The 24,152-nt window shown below is 53.8% G+C and overlaps 1 protein-coding gene across 5 annotated transcripts in view; it reads left to right on the forward strand.

Annotated features, from left to right (window-relative positions):
- GNG7 (G protein subunit gamma 7) overlaps positions 1 to 16,598 on the forward strand; it is a 65,315-nt gene extending 48,717 nt beyond the window's left edge. For all 5 annotated transcript variants that reach the window (XM_057432805.1, XM_057432797.1, XM_057432831.1 and 2 more), the window contains 2 exons: positions 12,880 to 12,998; positions 16,389 to 16,598. In XM_057432805.1, coding sequence (XP_057288788.1) covers positions 12,918 to 12,998; positions 16,389 to 16,514 — 207 coding nt within the window. In that variant the 5' untranslated portion in view covers positions 12,880 to 12,917 and the 3' untranslated portion in view covers positions 16,515 to 16,598. The remainder of the gene's footprint in view (positions 1 to 12,879; positions 12,999 to 16,388) is intronic.
- Positions 16,599 to 24,152: the final 7,554 nt, after the last annotated feature.

Below are 24,152 nucleotides of genomic sequence, written 5' to 3' on the forward strand. Positions count from 1 at the left end.
ACAGAGTAAGGCCAACATCAGTTGAGGTTTCAAGCTCTGCTGGTTGAAATGTGCTAGAAGTTCTGCTAAGAAATGGACTTTAAAGGCCTCTTTCTGTCTGGGTGCTGTAAGATAGAGCAACTGGGAATTTAGCACAGAAATACACTTCAGTTTTAATCAACTGGGTAGTTGATTCTCCTTGCTTTGCAGACTGGAGATAGCAGTTCCTAATATCCTTTAGACCATTCTTATTTTGACTTAAGGTAAAGATAGAGTGATGTTTTGAAACGGGGTGGACTGACAACAATTTCTACATGCAGTGATTATGCAAACACCATCTGGCCCTTAGGACCAACCTTGTAGTCACTACTGATTGTGGCAAACACCATCAGCAGGAGCCAAGTATTGTGAACCCTCTGGGTTTGCTAATGTGGCTTCAAAAAGGCTTCCTGAATATACAGAGTGTAAAGCAATGCTCTGACAGCTGAAAATACACTGTGATTTATGTACTTTGTTTGGAAGCTGGTTTAGGTGTGCAGTAGCCAACTCTGTATCAGCCTCTTCAGTCACACAGAACAGGCTGAAATGCTTTTGGCTACCATTCCTAAAGAGGTTTCTTCATGGCTCTGTGCTGCACCAAGACTCCCCAAGGAGCTGGTCAGCATTTTTCTTGTTTGCTCAGCATCAGCTGAATGCTGCTTCCCAATAACATGCAGCTTGTCTGGAGGACAGGCGTACAAACAGGATTACTTCTTATTGCTTATTGTGTAGGCTGGGGGGGATTAATTCCCCCAACACGGGCACCCATGTTGCTTCTCTGTTTGATTTTTGACGTTGCAGACGGTGGGCTGAAGGGGGAGACTTCGAATCACAGAATGGTTTGGGTTGGAAAGGACCTTAAGATCATCCAGTTCCAATCCCCTGTCACGGGCAGGGATGCCTCGCACTAAACCATGTCACCCAAGGCTCTGTCCAACCTGGCCTTGAGTTCACCCTGAACTCCTTGGCTTCGGTTCAGACAAAGCTTAGAAGGAAAAAAGTCAGCCTTGAATTCTGGTCTGAAGGTCAATAATTAAGAGTGATGCTGGAGCAGATAGCCCAAGTTCCTCAGTGTGGGCTATCTTGTCCTAAAGCATCAGATGACCTCATCTAAGCCTCCAGATGACTGTCTGCAGTGACACCAGGGGTAACCAGAACGGCTTCAGACCACGCTGTCTTCAGCTCAGCCTGCAGAGTAGTAACAAAACATCTCTGTGTGTGCATATAGAAGTCATAAAAGGTTAAATTACAGTGAATTGTGCGTTCTGCTGCCAGGCTGATTCACACGTGTGGGACCAGATGTCTGGTCTCTATCTGCCACCTCCTCGCCGGCTCTTAACTGCAGTGGTGTGTCAGTGCTGCTTCCAGGGGAAAACACCTTCTGTGGCAGCTCAAGGCATTGCTCATCGGGTTATTCAGCTGGATCCTGCTGAGGCTGACAGTGTCACTGCAGAAAACAAGGGTCAACTGCTGCTTGCTTTAACAGTGGTTGGAGGGCTATATTTAGCTGCTTTGAAATGCCATTTGAATGCACGTAGGTATAATAGCTACAGTAAATGTAATGAAGAAACCCTGTTTCTTTTTCCATAACACAAGAAAAGGTAGCTGAGGGGCATATTGTGCTGAGAAGGTTCACAACAGCCATGGTACCCTGGTTATTTAGTAGTCCCCTATCTTCCCAAGCAGCGTGGAGCAAGCTAGGCCAAGCCATACAATGACGATATTGTAGCTTGTGGTTCTGATGTCATTCCCACCAAATACTCTTTCCACAATGAAAACATGAAGTTAGTCGAAACCAAACTCCTTGCCCTTTTCATCCCCTGCAGACAGTGCTGTGTGAAGTGCAATAAACACGCTCTGCTGGGCTTGCTCAGCACAACAGCTCTCTGAAGCCCTGCAAAAGTCCCACTATCTTCTGCTGAATAGAGACTGTATTTGGCACCATGCTCCTAAGGCTGGATTTGCCTTGGATTCTTACGTTAGGGATTTCTTGTAATCTTCATTAAATTCCATATGGCTAACTCTGGTGCTAAATGTGTGATCCTGTTGTGGGGAGAAGAAAAGTAAGTGTGAGATAATAAAACCTAAAAGCATTCTGCTCCCAGACTGCAAGCGGAGGGGTGCCTTTGAGTTTGTCTGGGTGCTCATGTCTCACAGGAAGATATTGGCTGTTTCGGAGTCTCAGGAAAGAGGCTTATTCCCGTGATAAGATGCTGTTTTAAAGGACAGCATTTTATCTGGGCATTACGATTGCTTCAGTATAGATAAGCCAGGGACTTGTTTCTTTTCATAGCCTTGCATTACTGACAGGGAAATTCTCTGCTGCTTTCTCTACCAAAACGGCTTCCGTGCCCTCATCTCCGTTCTCTTTCCTTTTCCCTTGTAAACCAGTTTGGTGTCTCCTTTTACCATTTCCAACATAAGGCTGGTTTTGAGGCTCCCAGGTAGAAAGGGGAGGCTTGCTCTTTCAACTCTGCTGAAAAGCTTGAGATGGGGCAGCAATAAAGGTAGTATTTAAAAGAGGTGGACACAAGCACTAGTGACCAGATGGCCTCTGCTTTAAAACAGAGTGGGTTTTTTGGGTGGCTGACAGTTCTTCTCCATTGCAGTGCTGAAGTTTCGGTGTGCAGGTCCAGGTACCTCTGCCTGTCCCTCTGCTTACAGCTGATGATGAGAGCATTGCATCTGCACGCTGTTTTGGTTGGTACCGCGTTTCATGTTTGGGGCAAGGTGGATGCGGCCGCTTTGGTCAGAGGGTTCTCCCTCTTTGGGCATTTGCTTATCTGTAGAAAGCTCAAAAGTCACTTTAAAAACCTTTGCAGCCACTCAGCACCCAAGGAGCAGAGGGAAATGCCAGCAGGGTGAGGGCTGCTCGCTCAGCAGTGTCATGGCTGATGCCCTTCAATCTGCTGATCGTGGGATGAAGTCACTTTTGCCCATGGGACCGATAAATTCCTGTGGCCTCAAGATGCACTCTTTGTACACTCAGTAAAGAAGGGGATGGAACACTGTGCCATGGTCAAACTTCCCCTGATGCTTTAAATCTCTTGAGTGCTGATGCTTGCAGCATTTCCCAGCTCAGATCTCGGGAGTTATGGGAAATTCCCAGGAAACTTTGTGATACTCAGCCTAAACTTCCCTTTCTTTTATCTCCTTCTATAACTTAATACTCCCGTGCCACAGCGCAGCCCAGCTTCCTGCTTAGTCTTTATACCCTCCTGTTGAATGTGGAACTGCTATCAGACCCTCCCAGACAAGGACAAACTCTGCAGTGGTCTAGCCAGGATATACACATTTAGTTCTCAATCTACCCACTGCAATCAGTGAGTCAGTACCTCTCTCTTTTCAGGCCATGATTGAAGACACAAAGGCTTGTGCTTATAGCCAGGGCAATGCAGGACTGGAGGACCTGAGGAGAGGAAACTGCAGGTGACTGGAAAGGAGCAGATTCAAAGCAAGAACCTGTGCCGGGGGTGAGAGGTTTTGGGGTGCAGCACTGGCTCCTGCCAGAGTGAGCTGCAGTTTTGCCTCTGCAGAAGCCCTGCAGCTGCTCATGCACAGATCACACCTACGTGGGCAGCTGAAGCCAGTGTTGGAGCTTGTTCTGCTTTGCTGCTTGTTTGTCCTTCCTAAATGCTGCTGCTGGCTGAGAGCTCAAGGTTTCACAGCTGCTCCGGAGCACCCAGGGAATGGGCAGCTCCTGTGACATCCTGTGGCCTGATTCTCATAACAGCATCGGTGTGGGAGCTGTTGGAGCTCACTGCTTGTGTGCTGTTTTCCCCTCTGACCACACTGACCAGAAATGCAGGAAGGGTGATGAGCAAACAGGCTTTGCACTGCAAGTTTTGGTTTATTTGCTTGCACTCAGGGACAGCCCTTAAGCGCCTGCACTAAAGCCCTGTTTTAGCTCCTAGGTTAAATTATATGGTGAAGAGTTTATTGTTTATCTGGCCACCTGTACTGTACTAATACAGTGAACTAATGGAAGAGCCCAGCTGTGGCTCCAGACCTTCAGGAGGGTAACCAGATCCCTCCAGGGTCCCTACTGCTTGGCCACAGGCTGGTGTGGTTGCTGTTGGAGCTGCTTCTGTGCCCCGTGAACGCCTCTTGCAGCTCCCACACACACAAGCCAAGGGGAGAATGGCTTTGCATTTCAAACCTGGTGTCCAGCTGGTTGGGATACAGCTCCTGGGTGTTGGCTCCAGGTAACAACTGATGGTGTGAAGTTGGAATGTGCTGCAGTGGCTCAGGATGCAGGATCTGCAGCACTGGGGTGGTGGTTGTGTGTAATTGCCATGGCAGCCCTGCCACAGGTCTCCACCCAGCTGGCACCAAAGCTGCTGCAGATAAACTGGAGGAGGTTCAAGCCAGACCTGATACAACAGTGTGAGTTCACTGTGTGGGGCTCCCCTGGACACCACAAGGTCTCTTGGATGCTCTGCAGCTTAGCTGGCAGATGTGTCCTGCAGGATTTCACGCTCTCTCAGCCAGGTAATCACTGCCTTGAATGGGAAGGAAGTGGAGCTACTCATCTCTAGGGATGTTTTCTCCTTCTAAATCCTTGGACAGTTTGAAACTAGAGCAGTTCAAGAAACAAAATACTTAAGCAATTCTTGGCTCTCACGGTAAAGAGACAGCTGTATCTGAGGCACATGCCCCCTTTCCTGTGTCTGTACTGCATGCTAGTTGCTGTTAACTTGTGACATGGGTATCTGGGAGGAGTATCAAGCAGCTGTGCTGTCCTTCTCTTTGAACAGCCATGCTGCTTGTAAAGCCTCCTCTGAACTTTGGGTATAAACCTGTTAGGGCCCTAGAGCTGTACCCCATGTCATCTCAGCCCACTGCCGTGCTGCTCTGTGTGGCTTCAAGCCCCATTGTATGTCAAGGAGACATACACACACCCCCACAGTATGCTAGAGATTGGAAGGGACCTCAAAAGATCATCTAGTCCAATCCCCCTGCTGGAGCAGGAACACCTAGATAAGGTTACACAGGAAGCCATAGAAGTGCTTGGGGAAACCCCAGAGACTCAGAGCTCAGGGGTTTCAGTGCTGCAACACTGATAGAAAAGCAAACACGCTGTTTGCCCACCCAGGCTCTGCAAAAAAGCCAATTCTGTGTGTCAAAAACCCCCCAAAGCTCTGACATGTTGGCTTGGGTGGTTTCCATCTGAAAACAGACAGACAGGACTGAAGCTGGGGGCGGAAATAAACCTGGAAGAGCAAAGTGCTATCTGTATGGACCTGAAATTGAGGGTGAGACTTCTCTTGGCCCAGCAATGATGTGATTTTAAGCTTCTAATATATTAAAAGTGGGCTGGAGTGCAAGGTAGCTCCAAAGGGTCTGTCGCTGCCATGTGGGAGCTGCTGCTGGTGGCTGCAGGAGGGATGTGAAATGTCTTCAAATACATGGCCTAGTTACAACCTGTTGTAAGGATGCTGTAATTTATCTAGGGAGGGACAGCATGAGGGGACGTTTTGTAAATCCAAAGGAGCTTACGGGGCACTTTGGTAACTTGTTTACTGGTAATGTGAAACGCTTTGGCATCCCCCTCCGATACTGAGCATGCCAGTCGGGCTGCAGGTGATGCAGAGCAAAGTGTGGAAAGTGAGCTGGATGGTTTCAACGCTGAAATGTGGCTAAACCCTTGTCATGAGCAAGAGGCAGAGCAAAGCCCAGTGCTTCTCATCGCTGCTTCTCCATCCTGGGATGGCTTCTCGCTGCAGTCTCCCCCGAGCGCTGTCCCACGCTGTAGAAATGTGGAGGTCTTAAAGGAGGGGAGGGTGAGAGAAAAAAGTGCTGCACTCGGGGAAAAAATTCAATAGCTCATTCAGCTGTTAAGCTACTGATGCAGGAAGTGTAAAAGAAAAATGGAGCCTCCTTTGTTCTGCCCAGACAAGGAGTAAATGCCATCGCCCTAACAGCCTTTTTCTGTTCCAGAATAGCATGAGGTCATCTTTAAAAGCAGTAACTAGCAAGCAGGTTTACACTGGGTTACCAGTCTCAGGCTTCCCCTTCATCCAGCCCCTTTCCTGGCACCAGCCTGTCTCAAGGCCGGCGCAGGATTGCTCCAGAGAGGTGTGTGTTGCTCCACTCCCATGCTGGGGCTGCCGCCGGGTGCCTGGCCGCACTCCAGGGCCGTGGTGGAGGGGTTGCAGGCTTTCTCCTAGGAGGGAGCTGCTTGATAACATGAGTCCCTGAGCATGGCAGGCTGTGTGCAGGAGGTTCTCACCTCTCCAGCCAGGGTCGGATGCCCTTGGGCTGCCAGGACTGATCCTGCATTGCCTGTGAACACGTGGGAGATGGTTTTGTGCACATTTGTGGCTCCAGACTCGGTGCTGTCTCAGTGGTGTGGGATATTTCACCCTCCAGCAAATGCACACTGTGCTGTACTGCAGTGAACGCTGCTGGTGGTCGGGCTGCTCAGTTTGGTTAGGGCTAAGATCCAGGAACAGCCTTAATACCTTTCTAACCCTGTCATCTCCCCACATCCCTTCATCAGCATAGTGTACCCTGGTACCTGTCACACTGGCCCCATGATGAGAGGATGGCCAGAAGATGATGATGCTCCAGCCAAGCCTGGCTGTGAGCTGCAGGTCATGAAGGCTACTGGAGGTGTGCTCTGCAGTGGGCAGCTCAGCACAGGGACAGCCATAAACACAAGTCTCACAGTTTTGGTTTTAAGCTGCAGGGGGGGAAGGCAGAAGCAGCATAGCTGGCAGTTACTCTGATGTTCACTTGTTTGTTTGCCCTGCTAGGAGTGGCTGCTTCCAGCTATGAGAAGTATGGGAAAAATCCAGAAAGCAGAGGGATCGGTGCATATTTCGTTCCTAGGGTAATGCTTCCTGCAGTTGGGCTGACGAGGCTGTGGGTGGGAGCGTGCAGGTGGCACCGATTGCCTAAAAGAGAAGGGGGTTTGTGCCGAGTCGATGGTTACCGGGTTTGGGTGTCAGCCTTGCAGCACAGCGCCGGGTCTCAGGAGGTGCAGCTCGGAGGCGTGCTGCGGCAAGCCCGGTTTCTCGGCACGCCGCCATGCCGAGGGTGGCAGTTTCATCCTCGTGACCTGGATCCTGTTGGATCGTTTCGGTGCAGTGCTGAGGGCAGGGTGAGACAGGCCCCTCCGTGCATGGAGCAAAGCGCAGGCTGCCAAGCCCTGTCCCGCCGTGACCTCGCTCCGTGAGCCCTCCTCGCCTCCGCTGGAGCAAGGTGAAGAAATGGATGAAAGGGCTTAAAGTGGGCAAAGCCCTGCCCAGAGCCAGACCAAGATGCTCGACGGAGGAGGCGTCTGCTTTGCCAGGAGCTCGTGCTGAGTCACGGCTCGTCAGAGCCAGCACTGCTGTCAGCGCTGTTGCTGCGCGCTCTGACTCAAGAGCTGTGCTGGTTTGGGGTGGTTGGGTTTTGTCCTTCGTGGGACAAAAAGTCACCACATCATTACCTTTGCCATCTACCTGATAGGGGAAGAATTAGCTTATGAGAAAGAAAGCCGTTGTGAGAAATAGAGATGCCTACTCCATTGTCTTCAGTCCATCTTGCTTTGATGTCAGAGGGCTGTGCAGTGCAGATGCTCGGTACTGACAGTGTGAAACAGTCCCATGTAAATGCCCTTTTCGCGCTTGTCTCGATGGAAACAGTGGAATACTGACAGTAATACACTGCCTGAAGCACCCTGCTTTGCAAACACTGAAACACCATTTTTGCTGAAGGTATATGCAGAACGTGAACACAAAAAAGCTGCTTTTGTAACAGTTACTGTGATCCTTCAGATTCCTTTGTTTGATGATTAAACCTGATTTAGAAGAGGGTATTTGTGATTGTGCTTGGGTCAGAGACTGAGCTGCTGCAGGACACAATTACGAGCATCCAGGCATGCCTTCAGTTCATAATCCCAGAATCATTCCAGTTGGAAGGGACCTCTGGACATCATCCAGTCCAATCCCCTGCCAAGGCAGGGCCACCCAGAGCAGGTTACATAGGAACACGTCCAGGCTTGGGAATGGCTCCAGAGAGGGAGACTCCACAATCGCCTTGGGCAGCCTGTTCCAGTGCTCTGCCACCCTCAACACAGTTTAAGGTGCTTTCCAACCCTGACCATTCGATGTTGAGGTGAAACACGCACCGCAGTTTAAACCAGCAGATCCTGATTGTTGCGGGATTTGTGCTAATTTAACTGCTGGGACTCTGTCTTCCAGTGCTTTTCCTAAAATAGGCAGAAGTGCTCACAGGATGTTTGTGTTGTAGCCAGATCACACCTCGGGACTTGTTTGCTGCATTCTCCAGTCTGCTCTGCCCCTCGCCTGCACTCCTGACTCCCTGTTTACTTGCCGGAAGATTTCATAATCCTCCCTCGCTGCTGCTTGTTTTGCTGTTGACCTTGGAACACCGCTGATCTCTTCCACGCTTTTGTCTTCTCTCACTTTTCCTTAGTTTGGGGTGTTTCACTTCCTGCAGCAGTACTTTTGAACCTCCTGGGTGTGCAATCTTGCTGCAGCCCCAAGCCCTGTTCGTACCTCCCTAGTCTGGGATCTGCAGCTGGAGGAGCAGGAGAGGCAGCCCAGACAGTTGCAAGACCCATCTGATGACTCCAGCCCTCCTGGAATCGCCCGCATGAAGAATGCGCGCAGAGCTAACGTCGTGTTAACGCAATAGGAGTAGTTCCCGAAAATTGGGTTGTCTTTTCTAGGCAGGAATGCTGCCGGGGGGAAGCGGAAGATGGATCGGGCGGGAGAGCACAGAGCGCTTTGGCAAAGATGCTGAACGATGTCCATGCATGACTCGGCAGAACGCGGGAGGCGTTCTCATTCTGCAGAGTCACGGGTCCATACCAGGAAAGGGAAAGCCTGCCCTGGCCGCTCTCTGCAGGCGGGAGCAGGAGGAGGTCGGTCGTGGCTGAACACCAAAGGCTTGCAGGAAGGAAGCTGAGCTCTATGAGTTATTTCTCTACAGTCAAAGGGCAGAGCGGTGGCAGGAGGATGTGCATGAGATCTCAGTGTCCTGACCGTCCTGTGCTGCTTCCCCAGGCCCAGCTGTAGACGTCACCTCCCTGTCCTTTTCTAATCCCAGTTTCTTTGAAACGTGAAGGTTGGAGAAGGCACGACTTCGCTGCATCCTGCATGTCATCTTCATTTGCACCACACACACTTCACTCCACTTCTGCATGGCTTTTCTGCTGAATTCCTCTACCTCGTGAGTTACTTACACAGCCCTGTGAGTCTGCTGAATGCCATCTTGAAGGTTTGGTTTGGCTTTTAAAAAACCCCAAGGTTTTTTAAAACCCCCTTTGTGCCATGCAGCAAAGCCACTGCATCTTTTGTATTGCTGGTCTCCAGTTGGTGATGACATGCTTAGTTAATTATTCTCCAAGGTGACAGAAAGCAGGTTTTAAACTGTGTCCGGACAGAGCTGTCCTGATCCCTGACCGGTGCCAGCAGCCTGGACTCGAAAGTGATGCAGGTCCTGTTTCATGTCTCAGAGCATGGGAGCACGTGGCTCCGGTTCCAGTGCTGACCAAACCTGTGCCATCAGCGGGTCTGGACTTAGAGATGCTGAGGAGCCGTAGGGATGCACAAGATGAGCAGCATCCGGCCGGACTCCCCTTGACATTTCTAAGAGCTCAGCCGCTGCAATTTGTACTTGGAAATGTGGAACACCGAAAGAGGAACTGTGCTGTCAGTGCAGCATGCAGGGAGCCCTGCATCGTGGTCGCTGGGTGAGGGCAGATGAGGAAGTGGAAGCTGCTGCTGCGGATTCTGTTGCTATAAAGCTGCTAAACCTGTCCTCGTGGAGTTCAATGCTGCTCTTTGTGCTTGGGAGGGGCAACATGCCTTGCTTCACCAGGCCAAGCAGGGGCTGGCTGGCTGGCAGATGACGATGCTGGAAAGCAGTTGTCAGCAGAGGGGCAGGGGAGGACAGACACCCGCCTGCTTTGGTGCTGTAATGACTCAGGCAAAGTGTTATTTCTGATTTACAAGTGTTGCTTCTGCTTTGCAAAGACTCCTTGAAACCTATAGCTTTCAATGGGCAATAGGCAGGGTGAGAAGAAAACTTCTTTCTCCCCCTTGGCAAGGACTTTTAAGACACTGGTTTGATAATGCCTGCCACACAGCAGGACTCTCCATGCTGTACTTAATGAACCACATTCTTCCTTCAGCCAGGCTGGGGGCCCCTAAGAAGCGCAAGCTGTGGGATGCTGCAGGGACCAGGACACGAGTGCTATGGCAGAAGTTCCCTTAAGTAACTTGCCCTCGACTGATTCATCAGCCTTGTTCCATAAACAGGAAGCTGGGAAAGTACAAGCAGGTGATCTTGCTGCAAACAGAAGTTGGATCTGTTTGGGATTTTCCTCCAGCTGCTCTTATGTAGGTGAACAATTGTTTTGTCAATGAGGACTGAACTTTTTGCAGCAGGGGTGGTCTTTCAGGTTCACGGTCCAGATTTAGAAAGAACTTGACTTTGAGACAGAGTTTTTTTCCCCAGTCCTAATGGTGCCTGAGCTGCTTTGAAATGCTTCAAATTGGAGAGAAAGCTCCTTCCCTAGAGGACCAGCCTGCTTCCCTCTCCCACTTTCCACTGTACCAGCCTTTATTTCAACAGCGTGGCTTCCCATATTGCCCTGACAAACATCTTCCAGGACTGGAGAGGCGGAGATTTCCGAATAACCCTGTTAATTCAGGGAATCCTCCCATGGCAGAGCTGGTAATGCTGTCTGAAGCACCATTTGTTTTCTCCCTCAGCATTTGGAAAGCCAGCGAAGCTGAGTGCTGTTCAGGGACTGGAAGGTTCAGCACGCATTGAATGCTGCTGCCAAGCAAAATAATCCTTAAGAGTGCCGCTGTGGTCTGGAATAAACTCCCTTAATGTCTAAACATAGGCGAGACAGCTCAAGTCTGCTAGGATTTTAGATGGGGCAGACACTCCCCCCTCTCTGCCCTCCAGTAAAGGCAGCAGTTCAGCATCTGCTTTGAAGCTGCTGGTCCTAGGGAGAAGACAGAGAGTCTCTAATTAAAGCTAGCACAGAAGGGCTGCGGTGGGTGTCTGACTGGAGCACTGGGAGCACTCCAGTATCTGACCCCATGTTTGCTTTGGCTCTTTCCTCCTCCCTGCATCATCTCATGTTTGTCAGGTGGTGGGAGGTGGTACTTGGGTCCTTGCTTTCCCTCTCCCACTGTTCCGCACCGTTACTGAATGATCAGGGGCTGAGTCACTGCAGGGCAGAGCAAGGAAGTGACTTTTCCTGACACCTCTGCAGCAGCCCCACAGAGATGATCCTAAAGAGATGACCCCAAAACAATGCCTGACCAAGGGAGTCTGCCTTGGACGGTGTGCCGCAGCCCTGGGTGCTGCTCCACAGTGACAGTAATGGATTGCATTGGTCTCGTAGACAAACTTCTTTCAGCTGCTGCTTTGGAATGTCGAGGAAGGTTGTTTAACCGCCCGCATTCTCCCTGCCATGAGCGATGAGCCATTGGTGCCTCAGTGCTTTCATATCCAGCCACGTTTGTGCCTGTGCCTCGCTGCCTGTCCCCTGCTTCCACCCTGTGCGTTGGCATCTCAGAAACCTCTGCCCCTTGCCTGAGCCCTGGCTTTCCACCCAGCCTGGGACCATCCATCACTTTGACTTCATTTCTTACTCTTTGGAGTATCATCGATTTGCAAAATAATGGATAAAGAGCTTAGGTGTGAGCCTGTACAGTATTGAGTGGTTCTAGTCACTGCTCTGAACCTCTTTGTGCAGAGGAAATCCTGGCACAGGAGTCAGGGCAGAGCAAAGGCAGTGGTGCACCAAGGAGATAAAAAGCAAGGGTGAACATCCAGGGGCTGTGTGTGCTCAGAGCCCAGCATCTGCCTTCCCCCTGCCTCGCTGCAAGCAGGTTACACAGGCTGGAAGATTCCTCTTTGCTTTTCCAGTCACTTGAATGCATCTGGCAGGACTTTCTGCTTAAGAAGTTTCATTCTGAAGCAAATTTTGGTGGGGTTTTGGTTGGTTGGCTGTTGGTTTTTGGTTGGTTGGCTGTTGGTTTTTGGTTGGTTGGCTGTTGTTTTGGTGGGGTTTTGGTTGGTTGTTTTTTTGGTTGATTGGATGGTTTTTGGTTGGTTGGCTGTTGTTTTGGTGGGGATTTGGTTGGTTGGATTTTTTTTGGTTGGTTGGCTGTTGTCTTGGTTGGTTGTATGGTTTTTGGTTGATTGGCTGTTGTTTTGGTGGGGTTTTGGTTGGTTGGTTGGTTTTTGGTTGATTGGATTTTTTTTGGTTGATTGGCTGCTGTTTTGGTGGGGATTTGGTTGGTTGGTTGGTTTTTGGTTCATTGGCTGTTGTTTTGGTGGGGTTTTGGTTGGTTGGTTGGTTTTTGGTTCATTGGCTGTTTTTTTGGTGGGGTTTTGGTTGGTTGGTTGGTTTTTGGTTCATTGGCTGTTGTTTTGGTGGGGATTTGTTTGGTTGGTTGGTTTTTGATTCGTTGGCTGTTGTTTTGGTGGGGATTTGGTTGGTTGGTTGGTTTTTGGTTCATTGGCTGTTGTTTTGGTGGGGTTTTGGTTGGTTGGTTGGTTTTTGGTTCGTTGGCTGTTGTTTTGGTGGGGATTTGCTTTTTTTTTTTGTTTTTGGTTGTGGGCTTTTTTTTAATTAACTAAAAAAAAAGGAAGCCTGAAAAGAGTCCCCCAGGACCAAGAGTGCTGCTTCAAGGAAAGGAGAACCTGAAGCAAAATCAGGAAGCGTGAAGTTGGTGTCATCAGTTTAGAGCTTGTGGAAGCTTTGCACGTGGCTGGCGCTGAGGACAGCGGTGCCCAGCCCTGTTTGAGGCTGGTGCCCTGTGGCCCAGCGGCTTCGCACCCGGTGTAAACCCCCCCATCTTCCCCCTTGTTGTCCTGCAGTGTTCTCGTGTGCTGGGGCCTGGAGCCAATGGCAGACAATGTCAACAACTAACAACATAGCGCAGGCCCGCAAGCTGGTGGAGCAGCTCCGCATCGAAGCCGGCATTGAGAGGATCAAGGTGAGCCCGTGCGCCGCGCCGCGGCTGGGGTGGCCGGGATGCACCCTCGGGCAAGGGCTCTGGGTTTTCCCCACACGCTTCCATGCTGCTGCAGTGTCTCTGGCTTGGGTTCTGCAGCATTTCCAGGAGAGGTGGTTCAGGGCAGCCCTGTGGAGAAAGGACTTGGGGGTGTTGGTTGATGAGAAACTGCACAAGAGCCGGCTGCAGCGTGCGATCGCAGCCCAGAAACCAACCGTAGCCTGGGCTGCATCCAAAGGAGCGTGAGCAGCAGGTCCAAGGAGGGGATCCTGCCCCTCTGTTCTGCTCTCATGAAACCCCCCCCTGCAGCACTGTGTGCAGTGCTGGTGTCCTCAGCATAAGAAGGACACGGAGCTGGTGGAGCAAGTCCAGAGGAGGCCACGAGGAGGATCAGAGGTTGGAGCATCTCCTCTAGGAAAACAGGCTGAGAACATTGGGGCTGTTCAGCCTGGAGAGGAGAAGCTGCGTGGAGACCTCAGAGCAGCTTCCAGTGTCTGAAGAGGGCTACAAGGATGCTGGAGAGGGGCTCTGCATCAGGGACTGCAGTGATAGGACATGGGGTGATGGCTTCAGACTGAAATAGGGGAAGTTCAGGTTTGGTATAAGGAAGAAGTTCTTTACTGTGAGGGTGCTGAGGCGCTGGCACAGGGTGCCCAGGGAAGCTGTGGCTGCCCCATCCCTGGTGGTGTTCAAGGTCAGGTTGGACAGAGCCTTGGGAGACATGGTTTAGTGTGAGGCATCCCTGCCCATGGCAGGGGGTTGGAACTGGACAATCTTAAGGTCCTTTCCAACCCAAACCATTCCGTGTTTCTGTGAGACCCTTTCCTACAGGCACTGGTAAGCTTGCAGCCTGGGCAGCTTCTCCCAGGTTTTAGAGGTGATCACAGAATCCAAAAGCCAAGCAGCCACTCTCATTAGGTTCCTGGGGCTGAGCTGGCCACATGCAACCTGTGAAGCCACTGAAACTGCAGGGGATGGACCCAGCAAAGCTCTGCTGGCATGCTCACATACATTCCAGTCTTCTTGCCCCATCTTTTTGCAGGATGGCCTCACTGTCCATATGCAGCTTCTCTCAGAACATTGCTGCTTGCCCAGTTATTTCTCCACTGCTGCTATTCCCAGTTCTTGTGAGTGCAGATGGTGACATGCCTTCACTCTGGTTTGAGGCACGTTTGCGGTACAACTAGGGAGTTAATTTTGTGCTGCAGTTGTCCAGGGCAGCAAACCAGAGTCTGTGCTCAGCTGCGTGCTGGCTCACACAGAAACAAAGCTCCCTTTGGCCCTGGGAAGCTGGAGCAAGTAACGTGCTCACAGCCACAGCGTCCCCTGAGAGTGTCCTGCTGCTGGCATCAGGGCTCTGCCAGCCTCGGTGGCCTGGTGGCTCGGGCAGGCTGCAGTCAGAAACTCCCTGGGAGGAAGGGAAGGATGGAACATGTTCATGGAAAGTCACTTGTCACGCAAGGGAAACCCTCGTGCATGGTGATGAAAGGCACAGTGAAACCAGCACCGTAAAATACACGGGTGTTAAATCCACCTGAGAGTTTTTAATGTAGTTTGAATATTTTCTTTGACTTTCAGTCCCTGCTAAGTCTGTAGCAGCATCTGGTTCTGATGTGCCAGAGGAGCTGCTACTGCTTTGTGTGTGTATATATATACATATATATATATATATATTGAGGCATGAGGTTTTGTAGCTGTTTTTAGGGCCACCACTTTCCAGACTCCAGTGATGCATCCCTCAGCAAGGCCAATTTAGGGAAGAAAAACTAAATTACAGGTCTTCCCCCAGCACAGACATTGTTGACTCTGCCTAAGAATTACCCTGTCTCAGCTCCAGGATCCCAAATGGTGCACGCCAGGGAGGATGGAGGGTGTGTGTATACTTACCAGCCTTTGTAGCTGCGACTCTCTTAAATGCTTGGCTGGGAAGGAGCGGTGGTGAGACCGCAACATGCTGCTATTTAGGCTGAGTGGAGAAGATGTGCTATCTGGGTGAGCTGTGATCTGCAAACCCCAGCTCTCGGGTGAATGTGCCAAGTCAGGCAGCTCCTAAGTGCAGTGTCAAATGAGTGTTTGCTCCTCCAGCTCCTGCTCTCCACACCTCGCAGCTGAGGTTGGCGTCGCTGCGCTTCGGAGATGAGGGGAAGGGGCTGCCCCAGCAGCAATTAGGAGCAATTACTGTTTTATGTAATGGATTTAAGGTAGAGCCTTGTCTCTGCCGAGTGGTTTTGCTGTTGGATCCCAGTGTGTGCGCTAAGCATGTTGAAGTGCAGGCCAGCAGCAGTTTGGGATCATTAGAGGTGTTCATTACTGGTTAGGACTTCAGTAGTTAATGTTGCAGTAGTACCTGGAGAGTCCCCACAAAAGCACCTTGTCTGATGCAGTCTCTGGACCTGCCATTCCAGGAAACACCAAAAAAAGGAGGAGGGTTCCTACCCTGTGGTGTGGAAGCACAGCTTAAATGTTTTTTTTGCCCAAGCACCTTTCCTCCTCCTCTCTTTGCCCTCTCGGTTGCTGCTGAAGGGTTTAAGGATGACAACACGCATCTGCAAGGTCCTGCTGGCTGTGTGCTGCAGCATCCTCGGCAAGGCTGCAGAGCACAGTGACCCTTGGATAGTGCTGCAGCGAGGGGAGCAGAGCTGAGGGAGCAGGAGGTGGCATGTAGGTGCTCTAGATTTAGGAGCCCCTTATCAAGGCTTAGCTCAGCTGAGAGGGACAAGTCGTCCTGGAGCCGTGGAGATCCTCGGAAGGGAGCCGCTGCCATAAGGCTCTGCAGCTGTAATAGGTCACATCTGGATCTTCCAGATGTGGTCTGGTCGTGTCTGCGTTTTGGGTTTGCCATACTTTTGACCTGCTATTAAGTTAATGAAAATCAAAGGGGGCTGATGCTGGTCTCCAGCTGCCAGCACCTCCCTGCCTGAGCTCTCCCCATGCCTCCCGCCTTCCTCGCTGCCCCACCACCACGGCCCCATCTCTGCCGGGCTGCTCTGGGCTCCCACTTCCCAGAAGACACCTTTGAACTAAAATAAGCAGAGCCTTAAGTAATAGTTTCTAACAATTTCAAAACCTCCCTTTTTAACATCAGAGGATGGCCGCTCCGGCAGGCTTTTATTTCTCCTTTTTTATCCCAAAGCCCTTCAAAACCAGACAATAATATCTCCTTTTCAATCTCAGAGCATTTTTCACACCGTCATTGCTTTATTTATATCAGACCTTCCAAACTTTTTCTTTTCTTATGTCCATTTCCCCTCTTCTTTTGCTGCCATCTCCACTTTACAAAAAGCAGAACAGGGGTTCTCTTCCTGCGTGGGCTGCGCTTTGCACCTTCACCTCAATGTTCTCACTAACCTTCTGCCTTTGTGCATCGTTTAGGTCTCGAAAGCATCCTCTGAGCTAATGAATTACTGCGAGCAACACGCCAGGAATGACCCGCTGCTGGTTGGAGTGCCCGCTTCGGAGAATCCTTTTAAGGACAAAAAGCCTTGTATCATCCTATAGCTTTGCTCGCTGCGGCGTGTGGGATCTCTCAGGCAGGGCACTGTTCTCCATCAACTGAAACCAAGATACAAACTTATAACTGTGCCGAGGGGTAAATGCTAAATGTTGGATTCAAATCGAGTTTAAATCTGGGGGGGTGGGGAGGGGAAGGGGGGGGGTGGGGGGGGTAAAATATTGCAAGTGGTTTTAGGGCCCCGGGTGCCTGCTCCAGGGCAGGAGCTGCTCTGAGAGGGGTCAACGGTGACAAAGAAGAAGGGAAAGAAACAAACCCAAACCCCATGATTGAGGGGGGGTGTGGGGGGGGTATTTTTAACAGAGCCATTTGTAATTGGTACCGGGCTGGTGGAGGCAGTGGGGGTTCTTATTGCATCTGCCAATGCAAGATCTAAGTAGTGGGACCTCCCCATAGGAGCTTTGAACAAAGCTCTGAGTGGGTCTCATCCAATTAGTTTCTAATTAGCACATTGTTGCAAGAATTTGCTCTGTTCCTCGAGGAGGGAGCGAGGGAGAAGAGTCCAGGTGGGAGTCATTGTGTGGAAAACCAGAACTAAAAAGGAAAACCACCCAAAACGCTGCTTGGAAAACCCCTGTTGCAAATGGGTAAACTGAGGCTGGAGGGGGGGGAGAGGAGGAGGATGGAGGCCAGGAGGCTCCCTCCTTGTGCCGCAGAGCCCTGCTTGGAGGAGGGGATGGTACCACAGGAAAACGCTCTCTAGTGTCACATCCATTGGCCAAGAGCTTCCATGGGCAATGTTAGGAAGCCCAAGGCATGGGAGAGGCCGGGCTTGAGCTGCTCTGGGGGTTTCTCTGTGCTGTTATCACTGGTTTTCCCAACCAGGACTGTACCAAGGGTGGGGTGGTGGGGGGGAGCTTTCTGTTGTGCCATATCACATGAAAAGTCTTTTTAAGTTTGCCTTTTGGTGAGTCTTCGTGCAAAACACTACATTGGGCAGATGTACGAGCGTTCCCCGTCTCCCTTTCCCCTTCCAAGAGCGGCAAATGGAATTTGCTCCACAGAACCCAGTTAATTCGGGGAGGTGAGGGTAAGGCTGGGGAAGAAGTAGGCTCTTTTCCCATCCCTTGGAAATCTGGACATGCCGTTTCAACGGGAGCGCTCTGTTCACCGGTGTTAAACGTCGCAGCGCCGGGGAGAGCATGGCACGGAGCAGCCGTGAGGAAGAGGGGACGAGCCGGCGAGCCTTCCTCCTGCTGCCCACCGCAGAGCCCTTGATGGCAGCAACAGAGCCCGGCGGCTCCGTGCTGGGGCAGGCGGATGCTCAGGAGGAAATACCAGAGCTCAGGGAAGTCCCACTGTGTTTCCCCCTGGTTGCTGGAGCTGCTGCCCCACAGTAGGCAGAGGCACGGTTCCATTTCCTAACCAGCATGCCCGGGCCCGTTCCCAGTGATGCTGAACACGGACACCCCGTGCCGGGGTCTGAATACAGGCGGTGACGGGTTTCAGTTTGGGGAAGAGAAGGAGAAAAGGAAACAAAACAACAACCTGGTGGGAAACCTTGGGGTTTTTCCCATTCCCTCAGTGCTTTGGGTTTGGTTTGAAATGCCCCGACCTCCCACGGGGATGGAGACCACAGGCGGCTGGTCCCTTCACGGGACAGGGAGTGCTTCCTGGAGGCTCCGGTTCACCCGTTGGTGTTGATCCATGTTCAGCCTTTCCGTCATGATCCAGGTGGAGGGAGGAACCCTCACAGCACGTACTGCACAGTGCTCAGCCTGCTCGGGCTTCCTGGTCCAGGCAGGGTACCGGGAGGCTTTGCTGGCTGCTGTTCAGAGGCTGATGGTGTTCCAGTGCCAGGGGCCGGCTCGAAGGCAGGGACTGGAGCAGAGCCTGCGGTTGCGTGGCTGGTACCCAGGGAGGGCAGGTTGTCATCAGGAAGAAGGGCAGCTTCAGAGGTTCTTCCTCCCCTGACACAGGGGTGGGCTGTGGCTGAGTGCACCCAGCACCTCTCCAGTACCAACCAGCCATGCAGCCAGCTCGGCAGCGTTGGCAGAGGCTGTGGTTAGCAGAGCTGCTTCATTTACCCTTCTTGGTTGCAGGTATCTTTCCATCCCTCTCTTTAAGTACGTGGTCACTTGCCTTTTAAAACCAAGTTGGAACCCCCCCTTAACACACGTTCTGAACACGAACCCAAACGTTGGCACCTCCTGTGTCCGTCTTGCAGCCGCTTTCCTGGGCTCCTTTGCTGATCTGAGTGTTTTACACCTCCTGTTTCCCCCCACCCCGCTGTGCTGGGGGCTCCTGTCCTGCCACCAGCCTTGTGGCAGGTTGCTTGTGATCCCCTGGGTGTCACCCTGTCCCTGTGTGAGCGCTGGGGAGGGGGGGGGCAGGTAGAGCAGAGGGAAGTGGATTTAGTTCCCTCTGCAGCCGAGCGTGTCCCCCAAGCCCTACTTGCACCCCGGCCTGACAGCACGCTGAGCATCGCCCGGCAGCCCAGGGCAGCAGCCCCGGCACGGCAGCGGGCGATGGCTTTGTGGGTTTGTTGTGTGTGTTTCTGTTCACTCTTCTCCTCCAACAAAAGCTCTCAGAGGCCGCATCCGCAGCGGGGAGCGAGCTCGGGCCTGAGGCGCGCCTGGGTTCTGCCGCAGCAGGGCTTTCTCTTTCTCCATGGGGGAATTCCCTCTGTCCTTAATCTAGTCCAGTTCCAGCCTTATTTTTCTACTCCGGATTGCTGATTCTTCCTCTATGTTAGAGACCTGTGCATGGTGCTATAGCCGGTGACCCAGGCGAGTGCCCGAGCTGCAGGGCGGCACGAAAGCCCTGCGCTCCGTGCGGCAGCGAGCAAGTGGCTGAGGTTACCGCAGGAGCCATACGCCGCTCCTCCGCTTGAGACCCCCCCATCCATCACCGGTGCTGCCCCGGGGGGGGGCTTCCCAGCACCCCCTGCCCTCCACGGGATGGCTGTGGGGCAGCTCAGACCCATGGCGAGGTGGGGTGGGGGGGGGGTTGCTATGGGATGCTGCTGCATCCTTGTCCTCTCACCACGCTCATCCCTGGGGTCTTGCCTGAGTCACGCTGGCGGTGGGGGGGTGGCCAGTGAGGGGCAGGTTTAGGTCCAAAGCGCGGCTGGAGACGGGAGCAGGGGACGGGGAGCATCTGCTTGGAGTCCCTTAGGAAGGTGGGGACAGGGCTGGGGGCTCCCAGGTGCCGGTGGCCCATGGGGCGGGCAGGGGGCTGCCGGCGGGTGCTGGTGTCTCTCAGTGGGTGGAAAAATCCTCGAGTTCGTGGGGTTTTCTGTTTCCTTTCCTTTTCTTTTTGAGGTTTGTTGGGTTTTTTTTTTTTCCTTGTCTGAGTAAATCACTGCTCATTCCATGGGTGTTTTTGTAGAGCATAAATAGAAGTGCAGATTCCGGTAGCTGCTTGTACTTTGTTCGTGCATTTGCTGGGCATAAAAAGGGGGGGGGGGGGGGGGAAGACAAAAAAAAGACAAAAAAAAAGACACTTTTCAGGACTTTTTAAGTGCTCCAAATGGCAAAGGGGCAGTGGGGACCCCTGAGGAGGCACAGGCAGGCAGTGCCAGCAGCCTCACAAAGGCCTTGGTTTTGGATGTAACCACGTGCCCAAATCTGCCTGACGTTCTCTATAGCGTGTGGCGAAGCTGGTGCCAAAAGAAAGGAGGGAGACTGCGAAGAGGAAGGGAGAAGAGGAAACACCGCTCCTGTTTAATTTGCCTTGTCCTCCCCTGCCTGCCTCCGGGACCATGCCAGTGATGGGAGATGCCTGGCACCCGCGTGGCACTGGCTGACGGAGCCTGGAGCCCATTCCCCTTCCTCCGAGTGCTTAAAAAGTCAACTTTAACAGAGTCAAAGTAATGCGTTTCCTTCATTGAACAGAAGCCACGTGTCTGCTCCTTTGCGCTCTTCGTTTCTTCTCTCTGGCCTATTATAATTAGTATTATTATTTGCCAAACTCTGATCTTGTTGCCAAACACAAATCAAGGTTTGTAAAGACTGTACTTAGGAAGTAATCGGTGTCTGTAACGTAGGCTCCTCATAACGTCTGCAGTTTGGGATCTCTTTGATTTTTATTTCTGGTGTGCCATAGCCCAATTCCTTGCACAGTGTTTAATATTTTGTGGACTTGTTGTTAAGAAGTGAAGTTGAGAATACAATAAAAAGGCTCACTTTTCATTTTGCCAGATCTCCTGCCCAGCCTGTGCTGCATCCCGCATCCCTCATCCTGCATCCCGCATCCTGCATCCCGCATCCCGCATCCCGCCCAGCCTGTCCTGCATCAACCTGGCGTGGTTGCTGCTCACGTCCCCATAGTGCTGCCAGCCTGGGGGCACAGCAGGAGCTTTCTCCAGAGCTGGGATCAGTGAAGACCTTCCCACCCCTTTCCTCGGGGTGTCTCAGCCATCTCCTCCTGGCCGAGGACACCTTGCTCGTCCCAGCCGGGTGGGATGGGGCTGAGCAGCATCCCCACCACCCCACTGGGTGTCACAGCCTTGCAGGCTGAGCTGGTGCAGCCCCTTTGGAGCCCCCTTCTCCCACACACCCCATCAGGGGGCTGCTCCCACCAACCTGATGCTCCCCATCTGCCCCAGCAGCATCGGAGCTGTCGTTTATGGGGCCCTCCTGTCCGTGGAGCCGCAGCAAAACCAAAACCAGGTGGAAAGGAGAAGAAAAGGAAGGGGCCTCTGCCTGCCCTGGCTGCAGCCCCGTCTCTGCCCTCAGCTTCCCAGCAGCTCCCATCGCAAAGCAGCACCAGGGTCCGGTGCTGGAGCTGGCTGGCGGCAGCGTTGCGCCACGGGGATGGCTTTCCTGGAAGGCTTTGGCCGTGCAGTAACGCGTGCTGCTGCCATGGGCAGGCTGGAGCCACACTTCCCCTGCGTGCCTGGAATAGTTGGGATGTTTCAGTGTCTGACCCGAAGGGCTGAGCTGGGGCGGGCAGCAGCAGCTTCGGGCTGAGCCGTGCTCCTTGGGCTGTGTCACCCTGCGCAGGGGATGCCCGACTGCAGGGCCGGCTCTCGGAGGGGGGGGGACATGGGACCGGTGCTGATCTTGATGGGAGGCACAGGGATGTCCGTGCCCTGCAGAGCCCGGGGGGATGCAGGGGAGCAGAGGGGATGCGATTCCCAGCAGCATCTCGGGGAGATGCGGCCTTGCTGGGGTTGTTCTCCCCCCCGAGCCAGAGGTTCTGTGTCAGATCCCTGCACCCCCCCCATGTCACGGATCCCCAAACTCAAACACAGGGGCACGCATCGGGGATGCTGCTGGAACCCCACTGCAAAGCGAACCCGAGCCTGGCAGCACATGAAAGGCCCCTGGACCCTCCTGCAGCACGGAGCTGGGGCAAGGGCTATAAATAACACCCTCACACACCCCCCCCCGGGCTGTTTTTAGCTTCTCCACAGCTATAATTAACCCTCCTTTGGAGCCAGGGCTGGGGATGCTGCTGGCACCATGGGCCAGGGCTGCAGGGACATGGCCGGGGTGGCCCTGGGGACAGTGGCGCGTGTCCCACCGGGTCTGGGCATAGCAGCTTCGGGGTGCACTGGGGTGGTTGCATCACTGCAGCCGGGGCATGGCCCTGGGTGGCCCCCAGTATCCCTGGAGCCCCTGCCCCAGCCACAGGGATGCAGGAGCTCGGCCCGCACCCGGCAGCCCAGGGGCTCTGCAGTGTCTCTGGGTGGATGCAGGGGCGGATGGGGACAGAGCCTGGGGACGGGGCCAGCCCGGCTGCCTTCTGCCAGCAGCCACCCAGACCAGACTCATAAATCAGAGGCTGTGGCCTCCGTGTGTGCTGGGCTCAGAGCAGGATCCGGCCCGGCCCTGTCTGGCTGCAGCCACCCCAGAGCCAGGAAGGGGCTCAGTTTGCCCCCCCCCCCCATCCAGAACAGCACCAACCCTGAGCCTCCCCTTGCATGCACGTCCCCTCCATGCATGGATGTGCAAGGTCCTGGTGACCCTAGGGAATGTGGTTGCATGTATGGGCCTCACCCCGGTCACTGGGACCCCTGCACACCCCCTGCACCCACATCATGGATCCAACCCCCCCCATTGGCATCAACCCCAGCCCTGCTTGGGGCGAGGGTCAGGGATTTCCTATGGAAAACGGTGGCGTTTGCCAGGATGGAAGGGATGGGGGAGCCCCGGATCACCCAGGGTCTCGTTGCTGCCAGGTGCTGATGCTGCTGGCGTCGGGCTGGCCCTGCCCGGCTCCGCCGCGCTGGGGAGAGGTTTTGTGGCCTCACCCTGCGGTGATGCTGGAGGGGGGGGGGGGAGGTCACAGTATTGGGGGTCCCCTCCCTTACCGGCAGAGCCGAGCCAGCCCCGGAGCTCCATTCCCAGCCCGGAGTCCCCCTCCCGGTGCTGCGGTGCAGGGGCAGGGTCCGGGCTGGATCAGGCCCCCCCCCCCCGGGTGCGCCCCCGCACTGAGTCAGACCCGACAGGGACACCGGGGCGAGGGGGGGGCTGCAAGGAGCGAGCTGCGGCTACGCAGGGAGGGGGTCCCACTGCCCGTGGGGTCCCATTGATCCCCCTATTGCCGGGGGTGGGGGGGGAAGCGTTGTCTCTGGGGTCCGTATGGGGCGGATCGGGGTCTGCGTGCCTGGGGGGGGTCCCCTCCCGCCTGTATCAAGCCCCTGCGGTGCTGCCGTTGTAGGGTCCGGGTCAGGGCCGCCGTCCCGTCCCCCCCTCCCATCCCCTTTCCGGAGCCAGATTTGGGCTCCCACGAGAGCGGCTCCGCTCCTCTGCGGATGGGGCACGGGGGGATCCCGCAGCCGGGTTGGGTGAGGGGGGGGGGGGGGGGTCGGGGCTGTGACTCACCCCATGCACCAGCAGCTCCCCGGGGGTGCCACAGCCCTGGCACGGACACAGGCACCGGGAGGATGCATTGCCCTGGGGATGCCTGCACCAGGGCGGGGGGGGGTCCCATGGCCAGCGCCCGCTGCAGTGCCCCAGGGGGCAGGAGGCACTTGCCCTGTGCTCAACTTCTCACAGAGCTCAGGGGCTGCCCGTGGGGCTGGTTCGCATGCACAGACCCAGATGCTGTCGCTTATAGGAAGAGCCTCAGGCCCCCATCAGGGCCTCCCCCGGCACACGCTGCATTGTGCGTGCAGAACCCCCCTCCCCATGGACCCAGCTCCAAGCAACGCAGACAGCCCTGGCTTCAGATATTTTATTGCAAATAACTCGGGGTTTTTGTCTTAAATCAGTATAAGAATAAACTCTGGAATAGAATCGACTCCGGGTCTCCAAGTGGTTTAGAGTGCAAAAAGACTCGACACGGATTCCAGCTCCATCGGTACAGACAATAACCGAGCCCTTGGAGAAAGCAGTTCCCCTGCAGTCCTCACCTCTGTCCACTCACAGCTGCCAAACAGAGATCATCGCACGCTCTCCATCTCCTGGCCCGGGGCTCCTCAGCACAGTCCCCCAGCTCCTTGCAGCCAAGCACAACAACTCCTTGGCATGGATGAGCTCCGGCGCGCTCCGGCCAGCGTCCGACCCGGCTGCCGGCACAGCAGGGCTCCGACTGCCTCCATCCCGTGCCCACCGGTGCCGCTCTGCTCCTTCCTCCGCTCCGGGTATAAATGAAAACGAAATCGGTGGCTGTTTGCGTTTGGGGTTATTTTGTGTGGGTTTGGTTGGTTGTAAACTGGCCGTTCCGCCTTTCCT

The sequence above is a fragment of the Pezoporus wallicus genome, unplaced genomic scaffold, assembly GCF_028554395.1.
Source record: "Pezoporus wallicus isolate ANWC-B61680 ecotype Strahan unplaced genomic scaffold, APGP_CSIRO_Pwel_v1 contig_10287, whole genome shotgun sequence".
NCBI classification, from domain to species: Eukaryota; Metazoa; Chordata; class Aves; order Psittaciformes; family Psittacidae; genus Pezoporus; species Pezoporus wallicus.